Source organism: Gorilla gorilla, chromosome 20 (genome assembly GCF_029281585.2).
Source record: "Gorilla gorilla gorilla isolate KB3781 chromosome 20, NHGRI_mGorGor1-v2.1_pri, whole genome shotgun sequence".
In the NCBI taxonomy this organism is placed as follows: Eukaryota; Metazoa; Chordata; class Mammalia; order Primates; family Hominidae; genus Gorilla; species Gorilla gorilla.
The window spans coordinates 51,088,258-51,113,773 of NC_073244.2; the positions used below are offsets into that span (position 1 = coordinate 51,088,258).

Consider the following 25,516-nt stretch of genomic DNA (forward strand, 5'->3'; position numbering starts at 1 on the left):
TCCAGATATTTCCCCAATACCTCCAGGAGACCCAGGCCTCGCCCATCCGTCCCCCACCCCCCAAGGAAATCCTTCAGGCCCTTCCCTTTCTTTCTAAGAAAAGAGGTATCCTCCTTCCCTCCCGGGACCCAGCTCGCATTCCTCTAGGTCAGCCCGCCCCCTGCTGGTCCAAGCCTGGTACTGCAGGAACCGTCGGCTAGAGCCCAGATGAGAGGCAGAAACTGAGTCCAAACTGAGGATCTCCGAGTTTTTGCATTTTAAAATTTATTTAAAGTCGTGGTTGTTCAGGTCCTAGGGGTTCCAAGTCCCCAGTCACCTTGAGGACTCAGACATCAGGAATTCAGTCCCCAGCCCAGAGATCAACGAAAGAAAGACAACTTTTCTTGGAGCCAGGCCTCGGTGAGGTCATCAGTGGTGCGGATTTCGAACACCTGGGCAGAGAGAGGTCTCGGCATTATGATCTACTCAAGCACTGAGACAGTGGCCAAGCACGGTGGCTCACGCCTGTAAGAAAGCACTTTGGGAGGCTGAGGTGGGTGGATCACTTAAGGTCAGGAGTTCGAGACCAGCCTGGCCAATACGGTGAAACCCTGACTCTACTAAAAATACAAAAATTAGCCAGGTGTGGTGGCGTGTGCCTGTCGTCCCACTACTTGGGAGGCTGAGGCAGGAGAATTGCTTGAACCCAGGAGGAGGAGGTTGCAGTGAGCCGAGGTTGTGCCACTGCACTCCAGCCTGGATGACAGAGCGAGACCCAGTTCTTTTAAAAACAAAAACAAAAACCACTGAGACAGTGAGGACTCTAGTACCTCTTCCCTCAGACCCAGGACCCACACCACCTCTCCCTAACACTCTGGAGCCCCATCCCAGTCTGAACCTTTGTGAGCTCTGCTGTCTGCACCAGCCTGTTTTTACTCCCTGCATACATCATCTGTTGTTCCGGCTTGCAGCCTGCGTGGAAAAGAGGAGAAAGGCACATCAGTGGGGACCCAGGCATGTTCTCTAAAGCTCTAGTAATGTCCTGAAGGCCCTGCAGTTTTCCAAGGGTCCTAGGAGCTCTTCTAAGGAGGTCCCTGCACTGTACTCAGTTTCTAGGTTGGCTTGGGGGCTTCAAGTTATTCTGAGGGTCTCTGGAGATGATTTAGGGGCCAGACGGGGATTTCTAGGTGAAAGGAAAAGGTGGGTTGGCTTAGGCCCCAGGACTGAGAACGGGTGGGCTCTTGGTGAATCTGAGCCCCCACCTCCACTTCACTGCCCTCCCACATCATGCGTGCGACACACACACATCCTCACCCAGTCACACACAGGCTGTCACATGCTCACACTCTTACACAAGTGCCTGCACACATTCGCATTTACACACAAACACACACACACAGAATCGAAGACCCTCTCCTGAGGACAGTAGAGCTGTGTCTCACCCACAGGGCTGGAGAAGATGAAACACAAAGGGTAGGACACTCGGCCATCGTCATGCACGTACTTGTAGCTGTAAACCACGAACCTACCGTGAAAGGGAATTGAAAATCAGGACTCTGGCCTGCAGCCCAGGCTTAACAGCCATTACCTGAGTCCACAGCCTTGAAATGTTGGCTGAGTCTGAGAACCCAGGGTTGATGTCTGAGACTCAGGGTACTGACCTCAAACACAACAAATGATTTAAAAATAATCATAGGGCTGGGCGCAGGACTCACACCTATAATCCCAGCACTTTGGGAGGCTGAGGCGGGTGGATCACCTGAGATCAGGAGTTCGAGACCAGCCTGGCCAACATGGTGAAACCTCGTCTCTACTAAAAATACAAAAATTAGCCGGGAGTGGTGGTGGGCGCCTGTAATCCCAGCTAGTCAGGAGGCTGAGACAGGAGAATCGCTTGAACTCAGGAGGCAGAGGTTGCAGTGAGCCAAGATCACGCCATTGCACTCCAGCGTGGGTGACAAAAGTGGAACTCCATCTCAAATAATAATAATAATGATAGTGCTCATTTGACTCACAATTACTTTATAATATAGGTGCTATTAATATCCCCATCGTACAGATGAGAAAACTGAGGCCCAAAGTCACTTGCCCAAGGTTCTACAGATAGGGGAGAGATTTGAACCTGGGAAAGTGAATGCCAGCGTGTAAGTTCTCACCCCCTATGCAATTTTGTCCAGTGCACTTGAACCCCAGTGCACTGTGACCAGGGATGGCTACAGAATCATCCAAGCCTGGTATAACATGAAAATGTGGGGCATCTTGTTCAAGAAGCAGGAAAATTGTTTTCCTTTCTTTTGTAGTCTCTCTCTAGACTGATCATCATCTTTTTTTTTTACTATTATTAGAGACAGGGCCTCACTCTGTTGCCCAGGCTGGAGTGCAATGGTGTGATCCTAGCTCACTGCAGTCTTGAACTCCTGGGCTCAAGCAATCCTCCTGTCTCAGCCTCCAGAGTAGCTGGGAGTATAGGTGCACACCACCATGCCCAGCTAATTTTTTTTTTTTTTTTTTGAGACAGGGTCTCACTTTGTCACCCAGGTTGGAGTACAGGGACGTGGTCTCAGCTCATTGCAGCCTCAACCTCCCAGGTTCAGGTGATCCTCCTGCCTCAGCCCCCCAAGTAGCTGAGATTACAGGGGCGTGCCACCACATCCAGCTAATGTTTTTTGTGTTTTTTGCAGAGACAGAGTTTCACCATGTTGCCCAGGCTGGTCTCGAACTCCTGAGCTCAAGTGATCTGTCCACCTCAGCCTCCCAAAGTGCTGGGATTACAGGCATGAGCCACTGCGCCTGGCCTTTTTAAAAAAAATTTTAGTAGAAATGGGGGTCTTGTTATGTTGCCCAGGCTGGTCTTGAACTCCTGACCACAAGCAGTACTCCCACCTCAGACTCCCAAAGTGCTGAGATTACAGGTGCGAGCCACTGTGCTCAGCCTGTCTTTTTTAGTTTGCTATTTAAAGTCGTGCTCCCTCGGGCATGAGGATATGCGCAGGCAGAGTGCAGATGCTCACAGGAACACCCTGTAACTTGTCAGGCAAGGGGTGCCTTCTGGACCCCAACCCTCCCTACACCAGCAGGAAACCCAAGGACAGCAGTGGTCACTGGGTGGGTGCAGAGAGTGGGTGGCTGAGAACCTGTTCAGGGAGGCAGCCAGGTGGTGGACTGCCTGTGAACCTAGCTCCAAACCCCAGCACATTTGTGTGAAGTCCATTGTCCCATCTGACTTCATACAAAACAGAAATTCAAAGATAAAACTATAAAGAAGGTGACCATTAACCCCCACGTGTGAGGCCCCCTCCTGGGTGCGGGGCCCTGTGCAATTATCATATGCCCATGAAGCTGGTCCTTGTTGAGTCCTACAGCCTGGATTGAGGATCAAAATCCTAGAGACCCAAAATGAATTCAGTCAAGATGAAAAATCTTAACAGACCAGTTTCCTCATAGAAATAGTCAAAGAGCTCTTCCACCAAAAAAAGCACCAGGCTCATGTGACTTCGCCCAGGATTCTACGTGATCATTAAAAGTCGAGTCATTCCTTTAGCAGGGTGCAGTGGCAGTGCCTGTAGTCCCAGTTACTTGGGAGGCTGAGGCAGGAGGATGGCTTGAGCCCAGGAGTTAGAGGCTACAGTGAGCCAGGATCACAGCACTGCCCAATAGCCTGGGTGACACAGTGAGACCCTGTCTCTAAAAATTTTTTTAATAAAATAACAATAATAATAATTAATTTGTTTGCTACCTAAAGTGTTCCCAAACATTGAAAAAGAAGGAAAATTTTTTTTTGTTTTTTTGAGACAGGGTCTTGCTCTGTCACCCAGGCTGGAGTACAGGGGTGCTATCTTGGCTCACTTGCAGCCTCAGCTTCCTGAACTCAACTGACCCCCAACATCAGCTTCCCAAGTAGCTGGAACCACAGGCACATGCCACCATGCCTGGCTAATTTTTTTTTTTTTTAATAGAGACAAGGTCCTCCACCAGGCGCGGTGGCTCACGCCTGTAATCCCAGCACTTTGGGAGGCTGAAGCAGGGATCACCTGAGGTTAGGAGTTCGAGACCAGCCTGGCCAACATGTCTCTACTAAAAATACAAAAATTATCCAGACATGGTGGTGGGACCCTGTAATCCCAGCTACTCAGGAGGCTGAGGCCAGAGAATCGCTTGAACCCAGGAGGCGGAGGTTGCAGTGAGTCAAGATCGCGCCACTGCACTCCAACCTGGGCAACAGAGCGACACTCTGTCTCTAACAACAACAACAAAAAATAGAGACAAGGTCTTGCTATGTTGCCCAGGCTAGTCTCGAACTCCTGGCCTCAGGTGATCCTCCCACCTCAGGCTCCCAAAGTGCTGGGATTACAGGTGGGAGTCACAGTGCCTGGCCAAAATTTCATTTTTAAAAAATGACGCCAGCGTAATGTTGAAACAAAAACTCAACAAAGTTTGTACAAAAAAAAAAAAAAAAGCAGACTCTAAACCGGTATCATAAATTTTCAGTGTAAAATTCTGCAATAAAATATTGCTATACAAACAAAAAGTTCTGGAGTATGAACTCTTGGCCTCAAACACAGAGATTCTTTTTTTTTTTTTTTTTTTTTGAGATAGTGTCCCGCTGTGTCACCCAGGCTGGAGTGCAGTGGTGCGATCTCAGCTCACTGCAGCCTCTGCCTGCCAGGTTCAAGCGATTCTCGTGCCTCAGCCTCCCAAGTAGCTGGGATTACAGTCACATGCCACCACGCCCAGTTAATTTTTGTATTTTTAGTAGAGATGGGATTTCACCATGTTGGTCAGGCTAGTCTTGAACTCCTGACCTCAAGTGATCCACCCTCCTTGACCTCCCAAAGTGCTGGGATTACAGGGATGAGCCACCTCACTCGGCCAAACACAGAGATTCAAAGTCCATGAATAGGGCTGGAACTCCAGCAGTCCCTTAGCCTATACCTCCAACATCACCCCTCCCCTCATGGCCTGATCCAACCCTTTCTTCCCCCAGGATACCTGGGCTGTCTCTCCGGCAACTCCATTTTGAGCTCCTCTGGGGAAATGTTCTGAGGCAAGAAAACAGAAGACAAAGAATGAGGCAGGGCGCAGTGGCTCACACCTGTAATCCCAGCACTTCGGGAGGCCGAGGCAGGCGGATCACAAGGTCAGGAAATCATTGAGACCATCCTGGCTAACAGGGTGAAACCCGTCTCTACTAAAAATACAGAAAATTAGCCAGGCATGGTGGCACGCACCTGTAGTCCCAGCTACTCGAGAGGCTGAGGCAGGAGAATTGCTTGAATCCGGGATGCAGAGTTTGCAGTGAGCCGAGATCGCGCCACTGCACTCCAGCCTGGGAGACAGAGTGAGACTCCATTTCCAAAAAAAAAAATTAGCCAGGCGTGTTCGGGAGGCTGAGGCAGGAGAATTGCTTCAACCCGGGAGGCGGAGGTTGCAGTGAATCAAGATTGTGCCATAGCACTCCAGCCTGGGCAAAAAAGATCGAAACTCCGTCTCAAAAAAAAAAAAAAAAAAAGAATGACCACCTTTAGGTGAGCACTTACCATGTGCCAAGGCATCGTTCTATGAAACACACATGGATTAATTCATGCAACTATCCCGTAAGTCTGTGGGGTAGGTCCCATCATTATGCCCACTATACAGCTGAGAAAACTGAGGCCCACAGGTGTTAAGGCATTTGCCCAAGATTGCACAGATAGAAAGCAGCAGAGTTGAGATTTGAATCTGGGTTCGAATCATAACTGCTTCACTATACTGCCTTTCAGAGGGCCTGAGAGAGCCCCAGCCCCCAGTCTCCATGGATTCCCTTATAAATCCTTATTGCAACACTAGGGAAATAAGCCTGATTATCATTCTTGTTATTGATAAAGACAGTGAGGCCACCAGGGGGTGAGGTCTACCCCCTTTTTTTTTTTTTTTGTAGAGATGGAGTCTTTTTTTTTTTCTTTTTTTTTTTTTGAGACAGAGTCTGTCGCCCAGGCTGGAGTGCAGTGGCATGATCTTGGCTCACTGCAAGCTCTGCCTCCTGGGTTCATGCCATTCTCCTGCGTCAGCCTCCCGAGTAGCTGGGACTACAGGCACCCGCCACCACACCCAGCTAATTTTTTGAATTTTTAGTAGAGACGGGGTTTCACCATGTTAGCCAGGATGGTCTCGATCTCCTGACCTTGTGATCCGCCCGCCTCAGCCTCCCAAAGTGCTGAGATTACAGGCGTGAGCCACCGCACCCAGCCGAGATGGGTCTTGCTTTGTTGCCCAGGTTGGTCTCAAAACTCCCGGCCTCAAGCAACCCTCCCACCTCAGCCTCCTGTGTAGCTGAGATCACAGGTGCACACCACTGTGCTTGGCTAATTTTTGTATTTTTAGTAGAGTTAGGGTGTTACCATGTTGCCCAGGCTGGTCTTAAACTCCTGGGCTCAAGTGATCCTCCTGCCTCAGCCTCCCAAAGCGCTGGGATTACAGGCATGAGCCACCATGCCTGGCTAGCTTTTTAACTTATATGGAAACTCTTTCATTTAAATGCCAATAAAGCATTATTATCATCATTATTAAGATCATCATCACCTTATTGAGCATATACTAAGTGCCAGGCCTTGTTCTAAACCCATTACAAGAATTAAATCACTGGATGTAAAAACAAGCCTATGAGGTAAGTACTATTCTCCCCATTTCACAGATGAGGAAATAGAGACACAAACAGGCAAAGTCTCTTGCTGGGGGTCATGAGTGAGCTAGAACTTGATCTCCAGGGTTTTTTGTTTTTTTGTTTTTTGTTTTAGTTTTTGAGACAGAGTCTTGCTCTGTGGCTCAGACCGAAGTGTAGTGGCACAATCTTGGCTCACTATGGCCTCCATCTCCCGGGTTCCAGCGATTCTCCTGCCTTGGCCTCCCAAGTAGCTGTGATTACAGGTGCCCACCACCATGCCCAGCTAACTTTTTATATTTTTAGTACAGACGGGGTTTCACCATGTTTGCCAGGCTGGTCTTGAACTCCCAACCTCAGGTGATCCACCTGCCTCGGCCTCCCAAAGTGCTGGGATTACAGGCATGAGCCACCGTGCTCTGCCAATCTCCAGGTCTTTCTACCCCCATGCCAGGCTCTTTGTATCAGTTCCAACCACTTGGTTCTCCCAGTCTCACCCTGTACCTCCCAGTCCCAATCACCCCAGCCCATCACCTGAAATTCTTCCTCCAGCACCACCATCTGCCGGTCTTTGTCCACCTTCACTGGGGAGGGGTGGCACACAGGGATTAGACACTCCCCCTGATCCATGGGGGACACAAGCCCAGCCCTCCCTATCTGCCCTCACCACCGCCCTCCCATCCTTCCGTGGGGGAAGATGTCACTCACTTATGATGGCTGCATTGTCTGTCTCTTTTCGGAAGCGGAATTTCCTCAGCTTTTCTGTTAGCTCTGGGTCTACCTCGCACACCACCAGGGAGTCAGACTGCCGGAGGGACCCAGGAAGAGCTGAGATGGCCTGGCTTCTGCCCTCACCCCTTCCCCAAACCTGTTTCTCCATCCACTAATGAAGAGGAGCATCGCGCCGGCCCATCTGATGCCTTTGTGAACATTGAGAAAAGGCACCCTTCCCACAGAGTAGATACCCCTCACCAGGGCGCTCAGCTTGGGGGGCGGAGCAGAGGCTGGGTTCCCGCCTTCTCCACGGGGACTCTTGGGGGACACTCAAGGAGGTGCAGAGATCCACTTCCTGAGCCTAAACCCAGAGCCACTGTCTCTCTGTTCTTCCAGCCAGGCTGTTCACCACAGTTGGGTCCCCTTCCCGGCCCGTGACCTCCATCCCATAGCCTGACCTTCGCCCAGGTGTCCTCCAAGCCCCAGCCCCAACCCCAGCCCCAGCTCTTCCCATAGGACCCCTGGCCCCTGACCATGGTTGTTCTGTCCACAGGCCTCTTCTTTTCTCAGTTCCGCTGTCTTCTAGGCGTGGGGACCGGGGCTGCGGGGGGGCGGGCTGTGCAGTAGGAGGAAGGTTTCATCCAACACCACATCCTGTTTATGCCCTTTCTGGGACAACTGTCACAGAGGGCTCCTCCCCCTCCTTCCTTCCCCTCATCTGCCAGGACCTGTCAGGAAATCGCTCAGACCAGGGTTCGAAAGCTCCCTTGCTGTGTGACCCTAGCTAAGTAACTTCACCCCTCTGATTTGAGATTGTGGTGAGGATATAAATAGCTTCACGTCGGCCAGGCATGGTGGCTCACACCTGTAATGCCAGCACTTTGGGAGGCCGAGGCGGGCGAATCACCTGAGGTCAGGAGTTGGAGACCAGCCTGACCAACATGGCAAAACCCCATCTCTACTAAAAATACAAAATATTAGCCTGGCATGGTGGTGCGCGCCTGTAATCCCAGCTACTCGGGAGTCTGAGGCACAAGAATTGCTTGAATCCGAGCAGCAGAGGTTGCAGTGAGCCAAGATCACATCATTGCACTCTATCCCAGGCAATAAAAATAAATAAAAATAAATAAATAAATAGCTTCACATAGCTGCCAGCATGGCAGACACAATAGGTACTAAAAACGAACTATTTTGCTCCTCCCCTCCTCCAGGTGGCCTTCCTAGATTTACCCCCATCTGGGATATTTGAATTGCAGGGCTGGAAAAGGGGAGTTTAGTCTTTTGCTGGTCAGACTGACGCCCATTATGTCAATGGCAAAATGGGGACCAGAGGGGCAACCCCACAGTGCCTGGGTAATGGTGACTTTTTTCCTGCACTTTTTCAGCCTCACTAGCCTTGCAATGACCTATGAGGCCCTACAACAAGGGAGTTCAATCCCATCAGACCAGTACCCACTTTTTTTTTTTTTTGAGACAGGGTCTCACTCTGTCGCCCAGGCTGGAGTGCAGTGGTGTGATCTCAGCTCACTGCAACCTCCGCCTCCCAGGTTCAAGCCATTCTCCGGCCTCAGCCTCCCAAGTAGCTGGGACTACAGGCACGTGCCACTATGCCTGGCTAATTTTTGTATTTTTAGTAGAGACGGGGTTTCACCATGTTGGCCAGGTTGGTCTCGAACTCCTGACCTCAAATGATCCACCTGCCTCAGCCTCCGAAAGTGCTGGGATTCCAGGTGTGAGCCACTGTGAGCCACCGTGCCCGGCTATTTTTTTTATTGAGTATTTTTGCACTGCCCCCTTTTCCCATCCCGAAATAAAATTCCTAGATAATATAACCTACTTACACACATAAATTCAAAAAAAATCAATATAATGTCCTGACTGTCATATAAAGAAGAAATAAAAGGAAAGTAGTTCACACAAAAACCATATGTATTTCAGTGAGAAGATAAAAGCAAACAAAAGACAATTTTCACAGGGTCCTAGGCCCACTGTGACTGGCCCACTTCCCTCCATGGTGGGCAAACCCCGGACCCTACACTGGACTCTACCCCTTCACCTACATCTCTGCAGCTGTCCTCTCTCTCCCTCTTGTCTCACCAATGTCCCCATGCCTCCTGGATCTTTCTCCTTAGTCTCCATGCAGTGTTACTTCTTCCATCTTAATTTTTTTTCTTTTCTTTTTTTCTTTTATTTTGAGACAGGGTCTCATTCTGTCACCCAGGCTGGAGTGCAGCGGTGTAATCATAGCTCACTGCAGTCTCCAACTCCTGGGCTCAAGCCACCTTCCCACCTTGGCCTCCTAGGTAGCTGGGACTATAGGCACGCAACACCATGCCTGGCCAATTTTACTTTTGATTTTTATAGAGACAGGATCTCGCTATGTGGCCCAGGCTGGCCTCAAACTCCTGGCCTCAAGCGATCCTCTTGCCTCAGCCTCCCGGTGTGAAGGGATTACAGGCATGAGTCACTGTGTCTGGCCTCTTCCATCTTAAAAACATAAAACTGTATCTCCTGTCCAGCTGCTGCTCACTCATTTCCTTCCCTTTTCTGCAAGATTTCTTAAAAGAGGCCGGGCTTGGTGGCTCATGCCTGTAATCCCAGCACTTTGGGAGGCCAAGGCGGGTGGATCACGAGGTCAGGAGATCGAGACCATCCTGGCTAACAAGGTGAAACCCCGTCTCTACTAAAAATACAAAAAATTAGCCGGGCGTGGTGGCAGGTGCCTGTAGTCCCAGTTACTCAGGAGGATGAGGCAGGAGAATGGCGTGAACCCAGGAGGCGGAGCTTGCAGTGAGCCGAGATTGCGCCACTGCACTCTAGCCTGGGTGACAGAGTGAGACTCCGTCTCAAAAAAAAAAAAAAAAGATTTCTCAAAAGAATAATCTACATTGCTGCCTCCAATTTCTCCTCCCAGTTTTCTCTTCTGCCTTCTCCAATCAGCCTTTCACCCGTATTCCTCTCGGCTGACATGCCCTTGTCAAGGTCACCCATGCACTCCATGGTGCTGGATCTAATGGTCAATTCTCAGTCCTCCTCAGCCACATCTGACACAGCCCATCACTCCCTGTTCCCTGAAACATCGTCTTCATGACACCACACTTGCCTGGTTTTCTTTTTTTTTTTTTTGAGACAGGGGTCTCGCTCTGTCACCCAGGCTGGAGTACAGTGGCACCATCTCAGCTCACTGCAACCTCCGCCTCCTGGGTTCAAGCGATTCTCTCACTTCAGCCTCCCAAGTAGCTGGGATTACAGGCGTGAGCCACCACACCCAGCTAATTTTTTTTTTTTTTTCCTTGAGATGGAGTCTCTCTCTGTCACCCAGGCTGGAGTGCAGTGGCACAATCTTGGCTCACTGCAACCTCCACCTCCCAGGTTCAAGCAGTTCTCCTGCCTCAGCCTCATGAGTAGCTGGGATTACAGGTGTGCGCCACCACAACCAGCTAATTTTTGTATTTCTAGTAGAGACAGGGTTTTACCATGTTGGCCAGGCTGGTCTCGAACCTTCCCATGGGCCAGACACAGTGGCTCACGCCTGTAATCCCAGCACTTTGGGAGGCCAAGGCAGGAGAATTGCTTGAGACCAGGAGTTCAAGAACTGCCTCCTGGGTTCAAGTGATTCTCCTGCCTCACCCTCCTGAGTAGCTGGAACTACAGGCACGCATCACTATGCCCAGTTAATTTTTGGCATTTTTAGTAGAGACACGGTTTTGCCACTTTGGCCAGGCTGGTCTCATAGCAAGACCTTGTCTCTACAAAAAAATTTTAAAAGTAGCCAGGCATGGTGGCATGTGTCTGTAATCCCAGGTACCAGCTACTTGGGAGGCTGAGGTTGGGAGGATCACTTGAGCCCAGGAGTTTGAGGCTGCAGTGAGCTAGGATCACACCACTGCACTCCAGCCCAGGTGACAGAGTAAGATCCCATCTCTAAAAACCAAACAGCAGGCCAGGCACAGTGGCTCACGCCTGTAATCCCAACACTTTGGGAGGCCGAGGCAGGCAGATCACTTGAGTCCAGGAGTTCAAGACCAGCCTGGGCAACATGGTGAAACCCCATCTCTACTAAAAATACAAAACTTAGCCAGGTTTGATGGCATACAGCTGTAGTTCCAGCTACTCCAGAGGCTGAGGCAGGAGAATAACTTGAACCCAGGAGGCAGGGGTTGCAGTGAGCCGAGGTTGCAGTGAGCCGTGATCGCACCACTACAATCCAGTCTGGGCAACAGAGTGAGACCCTGCCACACACACACACCAACAATGACTAAAATACTAAGTTATCTGTCACCACCCCTACCCCATTGCCTCTTGGACCTTGTCCTTCACTGCCCTCTTTTGCTCACTCCACTCCAGCAATGCTGGCCCCTTTGTGGTTCTGTGAATGATACTACTACATGGCCTTTGCACTTGCTGTTTTCTCTTTCTGGAACCCACTTTCTCCTTCATTCCTTCAGATTTCTGTTTCAGTCTCACCTAATGAAAGAGGCCTTTCCCCATGTAAATTAATTCTGGCTGCATCACTCCATTCCCTTAGCTGCTTTCTTGTTATTTATTTGTTTATTTATTTAGAGACATAGTCTCGCTCTGTCACCTGCTCTAGAGTGCAATGGCAAATCTCAGCTTATTGCAACCTCCGCCTCCTGGGTTCAAGTGATTCTCCTGCCTCACCCTCCTGAGTAGCTGGAACTACAGGCATGCATCACTATGCCCAGTTAATTTTTGGCATTTTTAGTAGAGACAGGGTTTTGCCACTTTGGCCAGGCTGGTCTCAAACTCCTGGCCTCAAGTGATCCACCAGCCTCAACCTCCCAAAGTGCTGGGATTACAGGCATGAGTCACCATGCCCAGCCACTGCTTTCTTTTTCTCCTTGGTACTTATCACGAAGTTGGTACTTATCACTAAGTTACACTGTATTTCCTTATTGTTTGTGTCCCCAAGACCTAGAATGTGAGTTTTTTTGTTTTTTTTGTTTTTGTTTTTTTTTTTTGAGACGGAGTTTCACTGTTGTTGTCCAGGCTGGAGTGCAATGGCACGATCTTGGCTCACTGCAACCTCCGCCACCCGGGTTCAAGCGATTCTCTTGCCTCAGCCTCCCAAGTAACTGGGACTACAGGCATGCGCCACCACGCCCCGCTAATTTTGTATTTTCAGTAGAGACGGGATTTCACCATGTTGGTCAGGCTGGTCTTGAACACCTGCCTCGGCCTCCCAAAATGCTGGGATTACAGGTGTGAGCCACCGCGCTCATCCTATTGTTGTGTTTCTAGCACCTTAAGCAGAGCCTGGCACATATTAGATAGTCAAGAAATATTATTGAATGAATTAATGAACCAGCAGTTATTGAGCACAATCATTCTATGCAGTGTGAAGGCTGTTGCTTAAATGCAGGAGGTAGTGGATGGGGTTTGTGACATGGCCCCACTCTGGTGAAACGGCCTTTCCTCAAAGCGTCTATAATGCCACACTCTCCTGGTTTTCCTCTCTCTGGCTGCCCTTTGCAATATTCATCGACAGCGTCAATTCCTTTGCTCAAATCCTGCCTCTCTGTTTCAGGGTTCTGTTCGGTCCCTGTCTCCAGTGATCCTTCATACCCTCCCCGGGCTAGACCCCTAACTCCCACAGCCTCAATTACCATCTTTGACGATCCTTAAATCTTGGTCTCCAGCCTCAATTTCTCTCTTAAGCTCCAGACCCAGGGTTTGTGCACCTCCTGGACCTCGCTGCTAGGCATCCACATTGGGCTTAGTATCTTCCCAACCTGCTTTTGGCGCCCAGTCTCCCGGCTAGAGGGGCCTGGTCCTAAACTTTTCTCCCCCTTCCACTCCATAGCCAGCCAGTTTCAGGGCCCGTTCGCTCTGCCTCCAGGGCGTCCCTCCCACCTGCACCTCCTTCCCTCCCCACAGTCCCTCCCTCGTGCAAACCCCCCTCTTTCTTCCCCACCCCCTCCCCCAGCTGCCTCCCTGGACTCCCGATCCCGTTTCATTCCCTCCAATCCGCCCTCCATGTATAAGCCAGAGAGACATCTCTCCAAAACCCCCGACTCACCATGATCCTCCCCGGCTTGAAGCCCTTCACGGCTCCCTAGTGCCCTCGGGACAAGTCCAAACTCCCTCAAGTGGCCAAACAACTGGCCTCTGCTCGTTCCTCACCCCTCTCTGTCTTCAACTCGACCCTCCATCCCGACTGCCTCTCTAAGTGCCTGTAACAAGCCAGATCTCTGTCACCGAGAGCCTTCTGAACACAGGTCCCTCTGATTAGTTCACCCGGACCCAATACAGTTTGTGGAACGCACAGATCACAACCAAAGTCACAGCAACAACTCCCGTTTATTGACGGCCTCTTTGATCCTTAGCGCTTTCTGTGCATTCTCTTCCCACCCTAAAGGCTAGATCTCGCCTCGCCATTCCCATCGGAGAGAGCAAGCGGCAAGGCTGAGAACAGCGCGATGAGAAAGCCGAGCGCCCAGAAGCCCGAGTGCAGACGCCCACCGAGGACAGCCTTGGGTGAGGCGGGCCACCCAAGGGGCGGGGAAGAGGAGGCCTGGAACGCCTGAATCAGGAACTGTGACTTCGCTCGGGGCAGCAGGGGTGGACGCGCGCGAGCCTGCCCCCTGCGGGCCTGGAGGCCCAACCTCAGACTCCGCCGGGCCCGTTGCCCTGGGCAACGCCCCGCGCGCCCCGCCCCTTCCCCGCCCCCCAGCCCCAAACCCCAGGCCTGGCCGACTGCCCGTCACCCCCATGTCCGACCAATCCCGCCGAGGAGGGGGCGGGCCTCTTGGGCCCCGTTCCACCACCGTCGCTCCCCCCTCTCCGCGACCCCGCCTTACTCGGCTCACACCTCCCGCCCTTCGGGCTGCCCTCGCCGCCCGTTGGCTGGCGCGCCGTTCGTCACCCGGGCGTGAGCTAATGCCGACGCGCGGCGGCCCCCGTCGGGGCGGGGCCAGGGGCGGTGACGCACGGCGCGGTGACGCAGCGCGACGGCGGCGGCGGCGGCGGCGGCGGCGGCGGTGGTCGGTGCGGGAGGAGGGAGGGGAGCTTGCGGGCCCGAGAGGGGGCGACGGCGGCGGCGGTGGCCTGAGGAGGCCCGAGCGGCGGCGGTGGCAGCGAAGGCCGAGGCGGTGAGTCTCGGGCCGGGCCGGCGCGGGGCGGCGGCGGGTCGGGGCGCGCGGGGCTCCCCTCAGGGCGACCCAGGCCGCGCGGGCGGCCCCGCCCCCTCAGGGACCCCGAACCGCGGGCGGCGGCGGCGGGCGGGTGCGGAACGCGGGCCTCGGGGGGCCGGGCCCACGGGAGAAGCCCCGCGCCCGTCCCCAGTCTCCCTCCTGGGCCCTGGCCGAAGCTTCCCTCCGAAATCTTCCTCATGCCCTCGGGATTGCCGAGGGGCCAGGCCGGGGGCCTCTCCTCAGGACCCCCCGCACATCCCCATCGGAGAGCCCCGGAAAGCCTGCCGATCCCCCGTGTGCGCCCTGAAAGGTCCCCGCAAAACCCACCTCTCCCGTGGAGTCGCCTCCTCGAGCCCTTCATGGGTCCCAGCAGCTTTCCTCGCAGACCCCCGCCCTTTGGCCCCGAAGCCCCCGTCCTCCTCCTGTCTCCAGAAATAGTCCTCGGAGGCCACTCCTCGTCCATTCCACAGCGTGGCTCTCATAGCTGCTCCAGGAGCCTCCCTCATGAGCCCTGCACACCTCCCCAAGGCTCCCTCCGGACCCCTGTCCATTCCAGAACTCTCCCCCGGAGCCCTGCCTCTCACAGCCCGACAGGCTCACCCGACTTCCCCCTCCCGGATCCTAAGAATTTTCCCTCCCACTTACCCCATTCCAGAAACCTCCTTGGAGATTTTCCGCTCATACCCCCTGCATTTCTGAGTCCCCTCCCAGAAGTCCTTCAGAATGCCCCCGACGGACCCTGATCGTCTTCCCTGAAGATCTCCTTCCCATATCCCCAAAATAAATCTTCCTCACAGACTTTGTGAAATGCCCCCAGATCCCAAAAACTCACCTAGAAGACCCCATCCCCCTCCCCACCATATTGCAACAATCTCTCATACACACTCCCCTTTCACGTATCCCTCTGGACCTTTCCACAGATCCCAAAAGTCTCCCCCAGAGGCCTCCTGTCTCCCCCTGGTCTCACCACCCTAAAATGCCCTAGAGATCACCCTCGTGTAGCCCAGTGATCTTCACCGGGACCCCCTTCCCCACCCCCACTCATTCTAAAAATCTCCATCAATTGCCTGAAATCTCCAGAGGACTCTCAACATCATATTCCAAAAGCTTCTTCCAAAATCCCTTTTACATACTCCACATCTTTTCCAGTCCCCCACATCACACGCTCCAAAAATTGTTTAAGGATCCTGAAAACTTTCCTCATGGTTTTTCTCTCAGATCCCGTAGAACTCCCCTTCACTAACACCTCAGAATCCCCCCTTGCAGACCGGTTTTAGAGGAATTTTCTGAAGATCCTCCTCACAACCCCTGTAAGACCGTAAGATTCTCTTGGTGACCCCTCTGATATGCAGGTTTTCAGGACCCCCCCCCCCCCAACACACACACAGCTTAGAGACCCCAGCAACCCCCTGGAGCCCTCCTGACGTATGTTCTTGAAATCCCTCCAAGACCTTCCTGACACCACCAGAACCCCTTGAATCAATACTTCTGCCTTACTAAGGGACTTTTGTAGAGATATCCCTCCCTGAACTTGCTCACACAGGTCCCCTAAATCCTCTAGAATCCCCTGAAGAAGACCCTCACACACACCTAATTTTCCCCCAAAATAACCTGAGCTCTTGCTCTGAGAAAGTCCTATAATTCTTTCTGAAAAACCCTCTCCTCTGACACTCTCTCAGAAGAACCCGCCTTCCCCATATACTCTTTTGGAGACTTTACTCAGGTTTCTCCTCAACTGAGATCTCTGAAGAGTTTTTCCTAAAAAGATCCTTCTGTCATCCCGCTCCAGGACCAGTCTCAGAAGACCACACCTTCCTCAGACACTTTTTAGAGAATTTTCTCCCAAATTGCCCTCCATCAGCCACCCACTCCCAGCTCTTCCTGAGACTTCCTCAGAACTTTCCCTCAGATTCCACTTCTGACATCCCCAAGAAACGTTATTTAGGACCCTATCAGATTTACCCACTAACTTTAGAATTGCTATTACACCCTCTCATTTCCCCATTCTCTTTCGTCTGAGGTCAACTCAGAGACCTTTCTCAGGGGGCCCCCTTTTCCCATTATCCCTTCAGAGGCCCCCAACATTCTCCAGACTCGTTGCCCAGGAGCCTCTATGTTTCCTTGTAAAGATTCTTGAGAGACACCTTTCCCCGCCCCCTTGAAATCCCAGTGCTCCGAGATCTTTCTTTCAGACCATTTTTCTTAGGTGCCATCCTCATAGACCCCTCTTCCCTTCAGAGATCAAGAGACCCTTAACACCCTCCTTAGAGACTTAGGATTCTCCCCATTTCCCTTTCAGGAGCCTTCTTCCTTCTCCCCTTTGAGGACCTCCTCACCAAATAATCCCTTCGCCTATAGCAGTGGTTCTCAGTGTGGTTCCTGGCCCAGCAGCAGCCACATTTGTTAGAAATACACATTCTTGAATCCCACTCAGATCTACTGAAACTGAAAACCTGGGAGCAGGGCCCAGCAATCAAGAGTTTTTAACAAACCCTCCTGGTCATTTTGATGCACACGCAAGTTTGAGAACCTGTGCCCTTTAGGAGGATTTCCCTTTCCCCACAAAAAGCCCCCTGAAAGATGCCTCAGGGTATGCCTCTGTGCCCTACTGCCCACTGCTGCTTTCCTGTTTCCTAGGAATCCCCTTTACGAAGTACCCATCCTCCAGAAAGATTTCCTACCTACCTTGAAAGGATCTTGGCTTCTCCACAAGGTTACTCCATCCTCTGAGCAGTTATTTCCGATTCTACTTTTGAATGGTTTCTTTTCAGATCTTCCTCAGTGCTTTCTCTTTCTGGCTACCCCTCTAGCCCACTACCAGCCTTTGGTGCTTCTTTAAATTGCTGCTTCTTTGAACACACATATCCATCTCTTCTTGTCCATCTGTTTCTTCACATAGGCACCCTCCCCTTGAGGCACCCTCAGGAGGTCTTTTCATTCTGTGTCTTACTGCCAAGACCCCTCCACCTCCATTGTACCTCTTAGAACACCACTCACCTTCAACCTTGTAGATTTTAGTATACTTGTCCACTCACCCTCACTGGACTAGGAACTCTGAAAGTACGGGATGTGTCTTGTTCTTCTCTGAATCCCACAAGGTGGGATCTACTCTTTGTAAGTTATTGGAAATCACCGGAGAATAAGCAGCTCTTCCTTCTGCATTTGGCCAGAAATCTCCAAGTTCCTCAGATCTCACTCCTCATTCAGGTTTAGCACACCTTCCCTGCCCCCTCCTCTCCTCTCACCTCCCTTTTTTTCTCCACACAGCATCCTTTGCCTTTCCTCCTGCCCTACTTGCTCCTGTCTTAGGGACTTTCTTTGTGCTGTTTCCTGATTCTGAGCTACCCCAAGTCCTTTGCCTGGTGACCTGCCTCACCCGTCCTGGTTGGCTTCTCTTAGCAGCCCCTCTCAGCTGCTAAGTCTGGAGCCTCCACAGAGCTCTCAACTTTTTTCAAGGGATTCTGTTTCTAGGGCCCAGAAGGGGAAACAGAGACCCCAGGGTAAATACTGGGGTCTGCCCTCAGGGAGCTCACAATACCAGTAGGGGGCTTGGGCATGTACAGAGCAGAAAATGAGGTACAAATTATATGCTGTAGAAATTCAGCAGTGAGAGGGAGCCTTTTATTTGGAAAGACTTCACAGAAAAGGTGGTATTTGGGCTGGATAGTGTTCCATGGGAGTTGGGACAATGATGGTGCCTCCCAGGCAGAAGAAACAGCTTAAGCAATGGGTCAAAGACAAAGCCTCCTCATCTCTCACCCTTGGTATCTCTTCTCTTCACCCAAAAGATAGAGATGAAAGAAGACAGATTTCCTCCATTTGCATTGTGTTTGCCAGCTGCACTTTAGTGACCTACAGAGTAATAATAATAATGACCACTGGTTTTTGAATGCTTTCTAACTGCCAGGCACTGTTTAAGCGCTTTACATGTATTCATAGGAGGTAGGAGTTTACCTACCCTATGAGGTAAGTAAACTACCATTATCCTCATTTTGCATATGATGAGATTAAGGACAGGTAGGACTAATAGAGGGTCTGTGGGCACTGTCCATTCCAAGATGGTGGTGCCTTGGGTCAAAAAGTTGGATTTTTAGTAAAGATAGGTTTGGCTGCAATGGGGCAGTAGTTGTTAGGTATGCAGACCCTGGGTCTGGACAGGATTTGTATCCCACATTACCACTCACCAGTTTTGTGTCCTAGGACAAGTTACTTCCCTGGTCTTTTAGTTTCCACAGCTAAAAATATGAAGGAAATAATGATACTCTACTTCATAGAATTGTTACGAGGATTAAATAAGTTAATACATGTAAAGTACTTAGAACAATGCCTTGCCCATAATTGCAATGTTAGAAAAACAATAAAAGAAAAAAAAAGCTCATATCAGCCAGAACTCTAAAAACATAAAGTGATAGAACCTTAGCTCAAAGTGGTTTAGTGAAAAAAGCGGGGGATTAATTGGCTTTTGTTACTGGAAAGTCCAGAGCTAGGTTGGCTTCAGACCTAGCTGCATCCAGGTGTTCAAATAATTTTCTCAGTCATCTCCTCCCATATCTCCACTGAGTTAGCTTCATCCTCAACAAGCTTCTGCTTTGGGTGACAAATATGGTCCTCAGCAGCCCCAGGTTTTAACCCTACCTCCTTGGAAAGCCTTAGTGGAAAGAGAACTCTTTCTTGAGAGTCCCAGTTTGAAAATAGTTTCTTCCTTGAATAGATGTGAGATTATGCCAGAAGATCCTTAGAAACATATTTTGGGTTCTGTACCCTGCAACTCAGTCTCTGGCTTGCTGAGCCAAATAGACCTGTGATTCCATCCGATGAACTTTCTGAGCATTGATGGCAATCTCCCTCCCCACTGTCCCCCAGCCCCAGTCGTTCTCTGCTCTGTGATTGTTTGGGTCTAAAGAGAGCTTATGGCTGGTCTGACTCAACCACACTTTGCTTTGGGATATCACGGGTGATATGAGGTGATCAGCCTGGCTTGATGGTGGCCTCAGGGGAGCAGAATCCAGGAGTAATGGCAATACCCTCACCACAGTTTAAGGTTTCCAAGACACAGAACTTTGGAAGAGAGTTAAGTAGGATTGCTGTGAGTGGAGTTTTGTTTTGTTTGTTTTAATGTAAACTTGTTGAATAGAAGCAGGTTCAGGGCAAGTTACAGAACAGCAGTGTATGGAGTATGCAAGTCTCAAATATCTCCAGCCTGCACTCATTCATTAATGCATGGAGGCATTATTCTAGGTACTGGAGACAGAGCAGTGAATAAAACATTCAAGGTCCTGAAATTCATGGAATTTATATTCGGATGGGGGGAGGAAACAAAAAAATCAAGAGTGTGATTCATGCTATGAAGGAAATAAAACAGTGTGAAAGAGAGGGTGGGAGTGGCCACTGTAGTAGACAGGGGGATCAGAAGAGGCCTCTTTTGGGAGGTGACAGTTGAGCCTGATAACCAGAAAGATGAGAAGGCACCCGTTGTGGGAAGATCTGGGAGTGGAACATTCTAATCTAAGCATTGTTACATGCAGAAAAAGGACCTCTGCAAGGTGGGGAAATTTATCACAGATATTTATTGAGGGCCTGCTATGTACCAGGTGCTATGCTAGGAATTGGAGATGTAGCAATGAATAATATAGCTACAGTCTTCCCTTCTCTCATGGATCTTACAGTCTAGGTGTTTTTGGAAGAGCTGCAGCCTTTGAAGAAACATCTCTTGATGATGATATCATAGACTCCTTCCTACTGGGCAGATGAGGCAGAATGGGGCACAGGTGAGCCCAGATCTGATTGATGAGAAGGAACCAACCTTGTGACGGTCCGGGGAAGAGCATTTCAGGCAGAGAGGTCAGCAGGTGCAAAAGCCCTGCCATATGTTCAGGGAATAGCAAGGACCAGTGTGGCTAAAGCCTAAGTGAGGGAGAGGGGTGAGGGTTGGAAAGGCTGACAGAAGCCAGATTACTTGCAGCCTAAGGGCCACGGTAAGGAGTTTCTATTTTCATTTAAGGGGATTGGGAAACTATTAGAAGGGAGTTTTTAAAAGCAAGACAGCGACATGATCTGATTAATTTTTTTAGAAAGCTCACTTTGGTTTCTGGGAGGAAAACAGAGGGTCAGGACAGAATCAGGAAGGAAAGTTAGGAGACAATCCATTTGTCCAGATGAGAAATGGTGACATGAATGTGGTGGTGGTGGTAGTGAAGATGTAGAGAAGCAGATATATTTTGGGTGTACAGAAAACAGGACTTGATGATGGGATTAGAGAAAGAGAGGAATCTAGAATAATGATAATAGCCAAGTCATTTATGCCTCACAACTCTATGAGAGTAGGCACTATTATTATTTTCTGTCTTCCTTCTCAGTAGGTACTATTATTACACCCACATTACAGATGACAAAACAGGCACAGCAAGGTGAAATCACTTGCCCAAAATTACACAGGTAGTAAGTGGCAGGCTTGTATTTCCAACCCGGCAGTCTGGTTCTAGAGCCACTTAGGTTTGGGGAAAGATAAGGAAGGCATGTGTAGCTGACATTAAGAAAAAAGAAATATCAAGACCTAATGACTGGGTCTTTGGGAAATGGAAGAAGTCAAAGATGACTCAAAAAAATGTCTCAGTTGTCCACAGAGAGGTGATAATTGAATCTACAGGAGTTAATTACATTCCTAAGTGAGAGAAAACAAGTGTAAAGAAGGGAAAGGAAGCAGAGAATAAACTTTTCGGGGGGAAGGGGTGTCAAGACATTTAGGAGTGGGAGGAAGAACGCTAGCTTCCTCTCTATTCCAGAGTTTACCGGAGCTCCCCATACTGTGCTTATCTTCCAGGAGGCCCTGCCTGGCTTCTCCTCTCCTCTCCCTCCGTTCCCCAGCACCATTCATACAAAAAGCTCATTCTTTGCTAATGCAGTGGTATACATATTTTGTGTAGGTATTTCAGGAGTTTCTGGAAATAATGGTTGATTCTTATAAGAGAAGTTGTGCTCCCTTGGCTTCTGACAGTCTCTTCTCAGGTTATGAAAGTGAGTTAACCCTAAGTAACTAGCCTGTTACCTTGTTCATGAAGTGTAAGTTCTCAAAGGCCTAGGTCGTGCTGTAAAAAGAACTAGGAATGGGTAAGAAGGCAGATAGGATCCCCTTATTCATCCAGAGATGTTGGTATTAAAGGGCCCTTAGGCCCAACTTTCACCTTGTTGCCCAGGCTGGTCTCAAACTCCTGGGCTCAAGCGATCTGCCCACCTCAGTCTCCCGAAGTGCTGGGATTACAGATGTGAGCCACCATGCCCAGCTTTGTTGCATTGTTAAGAGCAAGCAAGAGCTCTGAAGCCAGACTGCCTGGCCTTGAAAATCTCAGCTTGGTGTGCAGTCTTGGGCAAAGTGACTTAATTTCTCTGTGCCTCAGTTGCTCCATCTGTAAAATGATAATATATTCGTATATGTATGTAATATATTTTTGAAATAGAGTTTTGGGAATCAAATGTGCTTATCTGTGGAAAGCTGTTGGCAAAGGGCCTGACAATGTATGATGTATGAAGACATGCTAAGCATCATGCTTGCTATTGAGATGAAGTATAGAGGAGGAAAAAAGCATCATGCACGGTATTTTTAAATACATTGTTTCATTTAATTCTTCTAACAAGCTTCATTGAGGAAGAAACAGAGTTACTTGTCATAGTCAATACAGCAAGTAAGTATAACAGGAGAGCCAGGATTTAAGCCAGGTCTGACTAACTCCACCATCCTGCTTCTGAATGAAGAGAGCTGGACTCCAGAGGCACTGTTTATGGGCATATGGGCCTTTTCTCACTGTTTGGGGCCAGAGAAGAAGCCCAGAGGGCAGTTTGTCCTGGAACATCTTAGCATTTTTTTGTTTTTTTTTTGTTTTTGTTTTGAGACAAAGTCTCCAGTCCCCCAGGCTGGAGTGCAATGGCGCAATCTCAGCTCACTGCAACCTCCACCTCCCAGTTTGAAGCGATTCTGCTGCCTCAGCCTCCTGAGTAGCTGGGATTACAGGCGCCTGCTACCACGCCCAGCTGATTTTTTGTATTTTTAGTAGAGACAGGGTTTCACCATGTTGGCCAGGCTGGTCTCGAACTCCTGACCTCAGGTGATCCGCCCGTCTCGGCCCCCCAAAGTGCTGGGATTACAGGCATGAGCCACCGTGCCCAGCCTTTCTCCAGGTGGGAGTGCAGTGGCATGATCTCAGCTCACTGAAGCCTCGACCTCCAGAACTCAAGTGATCCTCCCAAAGTAGCTGGGACTGCAGGTGCACACCACCACGCCCAGCTAATTTTTGGATTTTTTGTAGAAACAGTTTTGCCATGTTGCCCAGGCTGCTGATCTGGAACCTTTGGCTTTTGTTTTGTTTTGTTTTTGTTTTTTGAGACAGGGTCTCACTCTGTTGCCCAGGCTGGAGTGCAGTGGCACGATCTTGGCTCACTGCAAGCTCTGTCTCCCGGGCTCAAGTGATTCTCCCGCCTCAGTCTCCCAAGTAGCTGGGGTTACAGGTGCACGCCACCATGCCCAGCTAATTTTTTTGTAATTTTTGTAGAGACGGGGTTTCACTATGTTGCCCAGGCTGGTCTCGAGCTCCTGAGCTCAAGCGATCCACCTGCCCATGCCTCCCAAAGTGCTGGGATTACAGGCGTGAGCCACTGCACCCAGCCCTCTTAGCCATTTTGTTAACCTCATTTCCCACCTCTGGAGGTGGTAGGGGCTTCCCAAGAAGATCACTTGGACCTCTTCAAGTATGGTGGCAATATTGCTGGGCTGTTGGAGAGACTTTTGTTATAGAGGCTCCCCTCTTGTGTTTTTCCTCAAAGGCAAGGAGTCATTTTTGGTCACGTGAGGACAAAGAGACCAGACCAGTAGTGCATTCTGTTTTGCATGGGAATTGTCAAGGCTGTTTCAGTTTTAACTGAAACCTAACTCAAACTGGCCTAAGTCAAAAACGAATTTATTCATCTATGTAACTGAAAAGAGTGGGCCACAAGGGGGAGGCTTCAGGCTAGCTGCATCTAGGTTTTAAATCATGTGAACAGATCTCCTTTTCCCCCTCCCCCATCTCTTGACTTTGCTGTCATCTGTGTTAGTTTCATTCTGAAGCAGGCTTCCACCGTGAAATAGAAGAGGTGGCAACTGGTGACATCATGAGACGATGTATAATCTGAGCAACCCTAACCAAGAACTTATTTTCCTTAGTAGTTCCAGCAAAAATCCAGAGAGGACTATCCTTGGCCAGGCTTTACCCCATGTCCACTTCTGGAGCCAAGAAAGACAGTTCCTTCTCCAAGGGGAACCCAGGGTGTTGATACTAGAAGATGGAAATGGATACAGTAAGATGCTGCCACAGTGAGATGCCTCACCCCGTTCTCCCTCTCTCACTCCAGCCAAGCACATGGGATAGAAAGTAGCAGGCGGCCTCTGGCCCTTTAATGGAAGAGGGCCATCCAGTCCTCTCCAGTTAACATCTAGACCGAACACAAAGCATCTTTCTCTCATCCAGAAGACATAGGAACCCTACCTTCAGGGATGATTTTTTTTTAACAGTGAAATCTTAAAAGTAACTGTTTCACTAAAGCCTCCAGTATTTACTGAAGACTGTCAGAATCATCCTCCATCACTAGATCTTCTCCACCAGTCATGTTCCCTGAGCAGTGGGGTGGCTTGAAGGTATAAACCAGAGAGGCCCAAGGGAGGGATAGTTAGCAGACTTCTGGTCTTTTTCTAGTTTGTGCTCATCTGTTCCAAGGACCACAGGTATGTCTTCTTCTGTGTAGTTGTTCACTATTGTTTCAATGTGATTCGTTTCCCACATTTGAAAATAGGGGGATTTTACTTTAAAATTCAGATATCTGGCTCCTCTTTAGGGGAAAAAAAAAAAAAACCTAAGATGTAACAATACTGGACCCACATTCCTTCATGGTAGCAGTTGATAAGAGGTGGATAGTGACTTCTCCCTTTTGACCGGGTGTGGACTTTCCAACTCACCATAGTCCCAGTTGGCCTGCTTTGTTCAAAGCCTGGCCTTGTAAGCATCATGTTTGAGACCCTATTATGTCCCAAAGCTTTGCTTCTATCGTTTGGCCTGGGGGGAAAAGCTGGATTAATGTTTAGTCAGCAGCTTATTGGGTGGGTGGAGAGGGGGGAACAGTGCTGTTGCTTAGGAAAAGTAACAATCCAGTAAAAGAATTTATGGGAAAGAGTGTGCACAACTTTGGTCTGTTTGTGGATTTGGTCGTTTTTTTGCTGTAAATGCTGTTGGCATATCAAACCTCCCGTCACAAATGTTCCCTCTGAAATAGTAACATGTCCTTCTATCTTATGAGTTGCCACCCAGTGAAGGAATCCCTCCCACTCCCAAGGGATGTTCATCCAGCCTCCGCTTGACCACTTCCAGCAGCCAGGGAGCTTATTACCTCCTCACATGGCAGCCAGTTCCATTCTTGGACAGATGCGTTATTTTAAAATTCTTCCTTATGTTGAAGCAGCTGCTGCCTCTTTGGGACTGAAAGCCACAAAATGCTGGAGCTGGGAAGGAAAACCGATTTTTTTAGGCGCGTGAGCTACCACTCATCAACCCTGCATCCAGGGCAAACATTGATAATTAATCACAGCACTCTTTCTCACTGAGTCAGGAAGTATGCTGCCTTAAAATTGTTTTTAATTCTTTTTTAAAAATTACAAAAGTAATATGTATTCACTTGCAACTAGTGAAGTAGTACAAAGTTATATAAAGATAGTGTTAATAATCCCCGTTTCTCCAAGATAGTGTTAGCAGTCGAGGGTGTATTCTTCTATACATTTATACACATGTAGACATAAATATTCATATATAAGATATATAAGGGGTTTTGTATGTGGCTTTTTTTTAATTTAAAAAATGGCATTATATTGTACATATTACTATGTAGCTTATGGACACCCCTCCAAGTAGTTACAGATCAAACATTGTATATAGCTTTGTTTTTTTGTTTTCTTGTTTTCTTTTTGAGATGGAATCCCGCTCTGTCACCCAGGCTGGAGTGCAGTGGCATAATC

General features: G+C 49.6%; 3 protein-coding genes across 14 annotated transcripts in view; 1 reads left to right on the top strand and 2 right to left on the bottom strand.

The window, feature by feature from the left end:
* LRFN1 (leucine rich repeat and fibronectin type III domain containing 1) overlaps positions 1-15,099 on the bottom strand; it is a 36,522-nt gene extending 21,423 nt beyond the window's left edge. Inside the window, exon 1 of the mRNA XM_063701315.1 lies at positions 14,812-15,099. The gene's annotated coding sequence lies outside the window, so the exon portion shown is untranslated. The remainder of the gene's footprint in view (positions 1-14,811) is intronic.
* GMFG (glia maturation factor gamma) lies at positions 248-14,250 on the bottom strand. 3 transcript variants are annotated; one of them, XM_063701321.1, is made up of 8 exons: positions 14,152-14,250; positions 7,864-7,946; positions 7,325-7,421; positions 7,151-7,200; positions 4,969-5,018; positions 1,422-1,504; positions 878-951; positions 248-431 (listed from the first exon to the last, which is right to left on the bottom strand). In XM_063701321.1, the coding sequence occupies exons 2-8, from the start codon at positions 7,864-7,866 to the stop codon at positions 360-362; spliced, it is 429 nt and encodes a 142-aa protein (XP_063557391.1). In that variant the 5' UTR covers positions 7,867-7,946; positions 14,152-14,250; the 3' UTR covers positions 248-359. The 3 variants fall into 3 exon arrangements, with proteins under 3 accessions (XP_063557391.1, XP_063557390.1, XP_030860480.1); XM_063701320.1 differs by lacking the exon at positions 14,152-14,250 and adding an exon at positions 13,371-13,855; XM_031004620.3 differs by lacking the exon at positions 14,152-14,250 and having other exon boundaries at positions 7,864-8,096.
* SAMD4B (sterile alpha motif domain containing 4B) overlaps positions 14,281-25,516 on the top strand; it is a 40,275-nt gene continuing 29,039 nt past the window's right edge. For 4 of the 10 annotated variants that reach the window (XM_031004304.3, XM_055369358.2, XM_031004300.3 and 1 more), the window contains exon 1: positions 14,281-14,442. The gene's annotated coding sequence lies outside the window, so the exon portion shown is untranslated. Of the gene's footprint in view, positions 14,443-20,150; positions 20,253-20,285; positions 24,236-25,516 lie in introns of those variants that run through there. The other 6 variants (XM_031004303.3, XM_055369359.2, XM_031004301.3 and 3 more) reach the window with 5 other exon arrangements.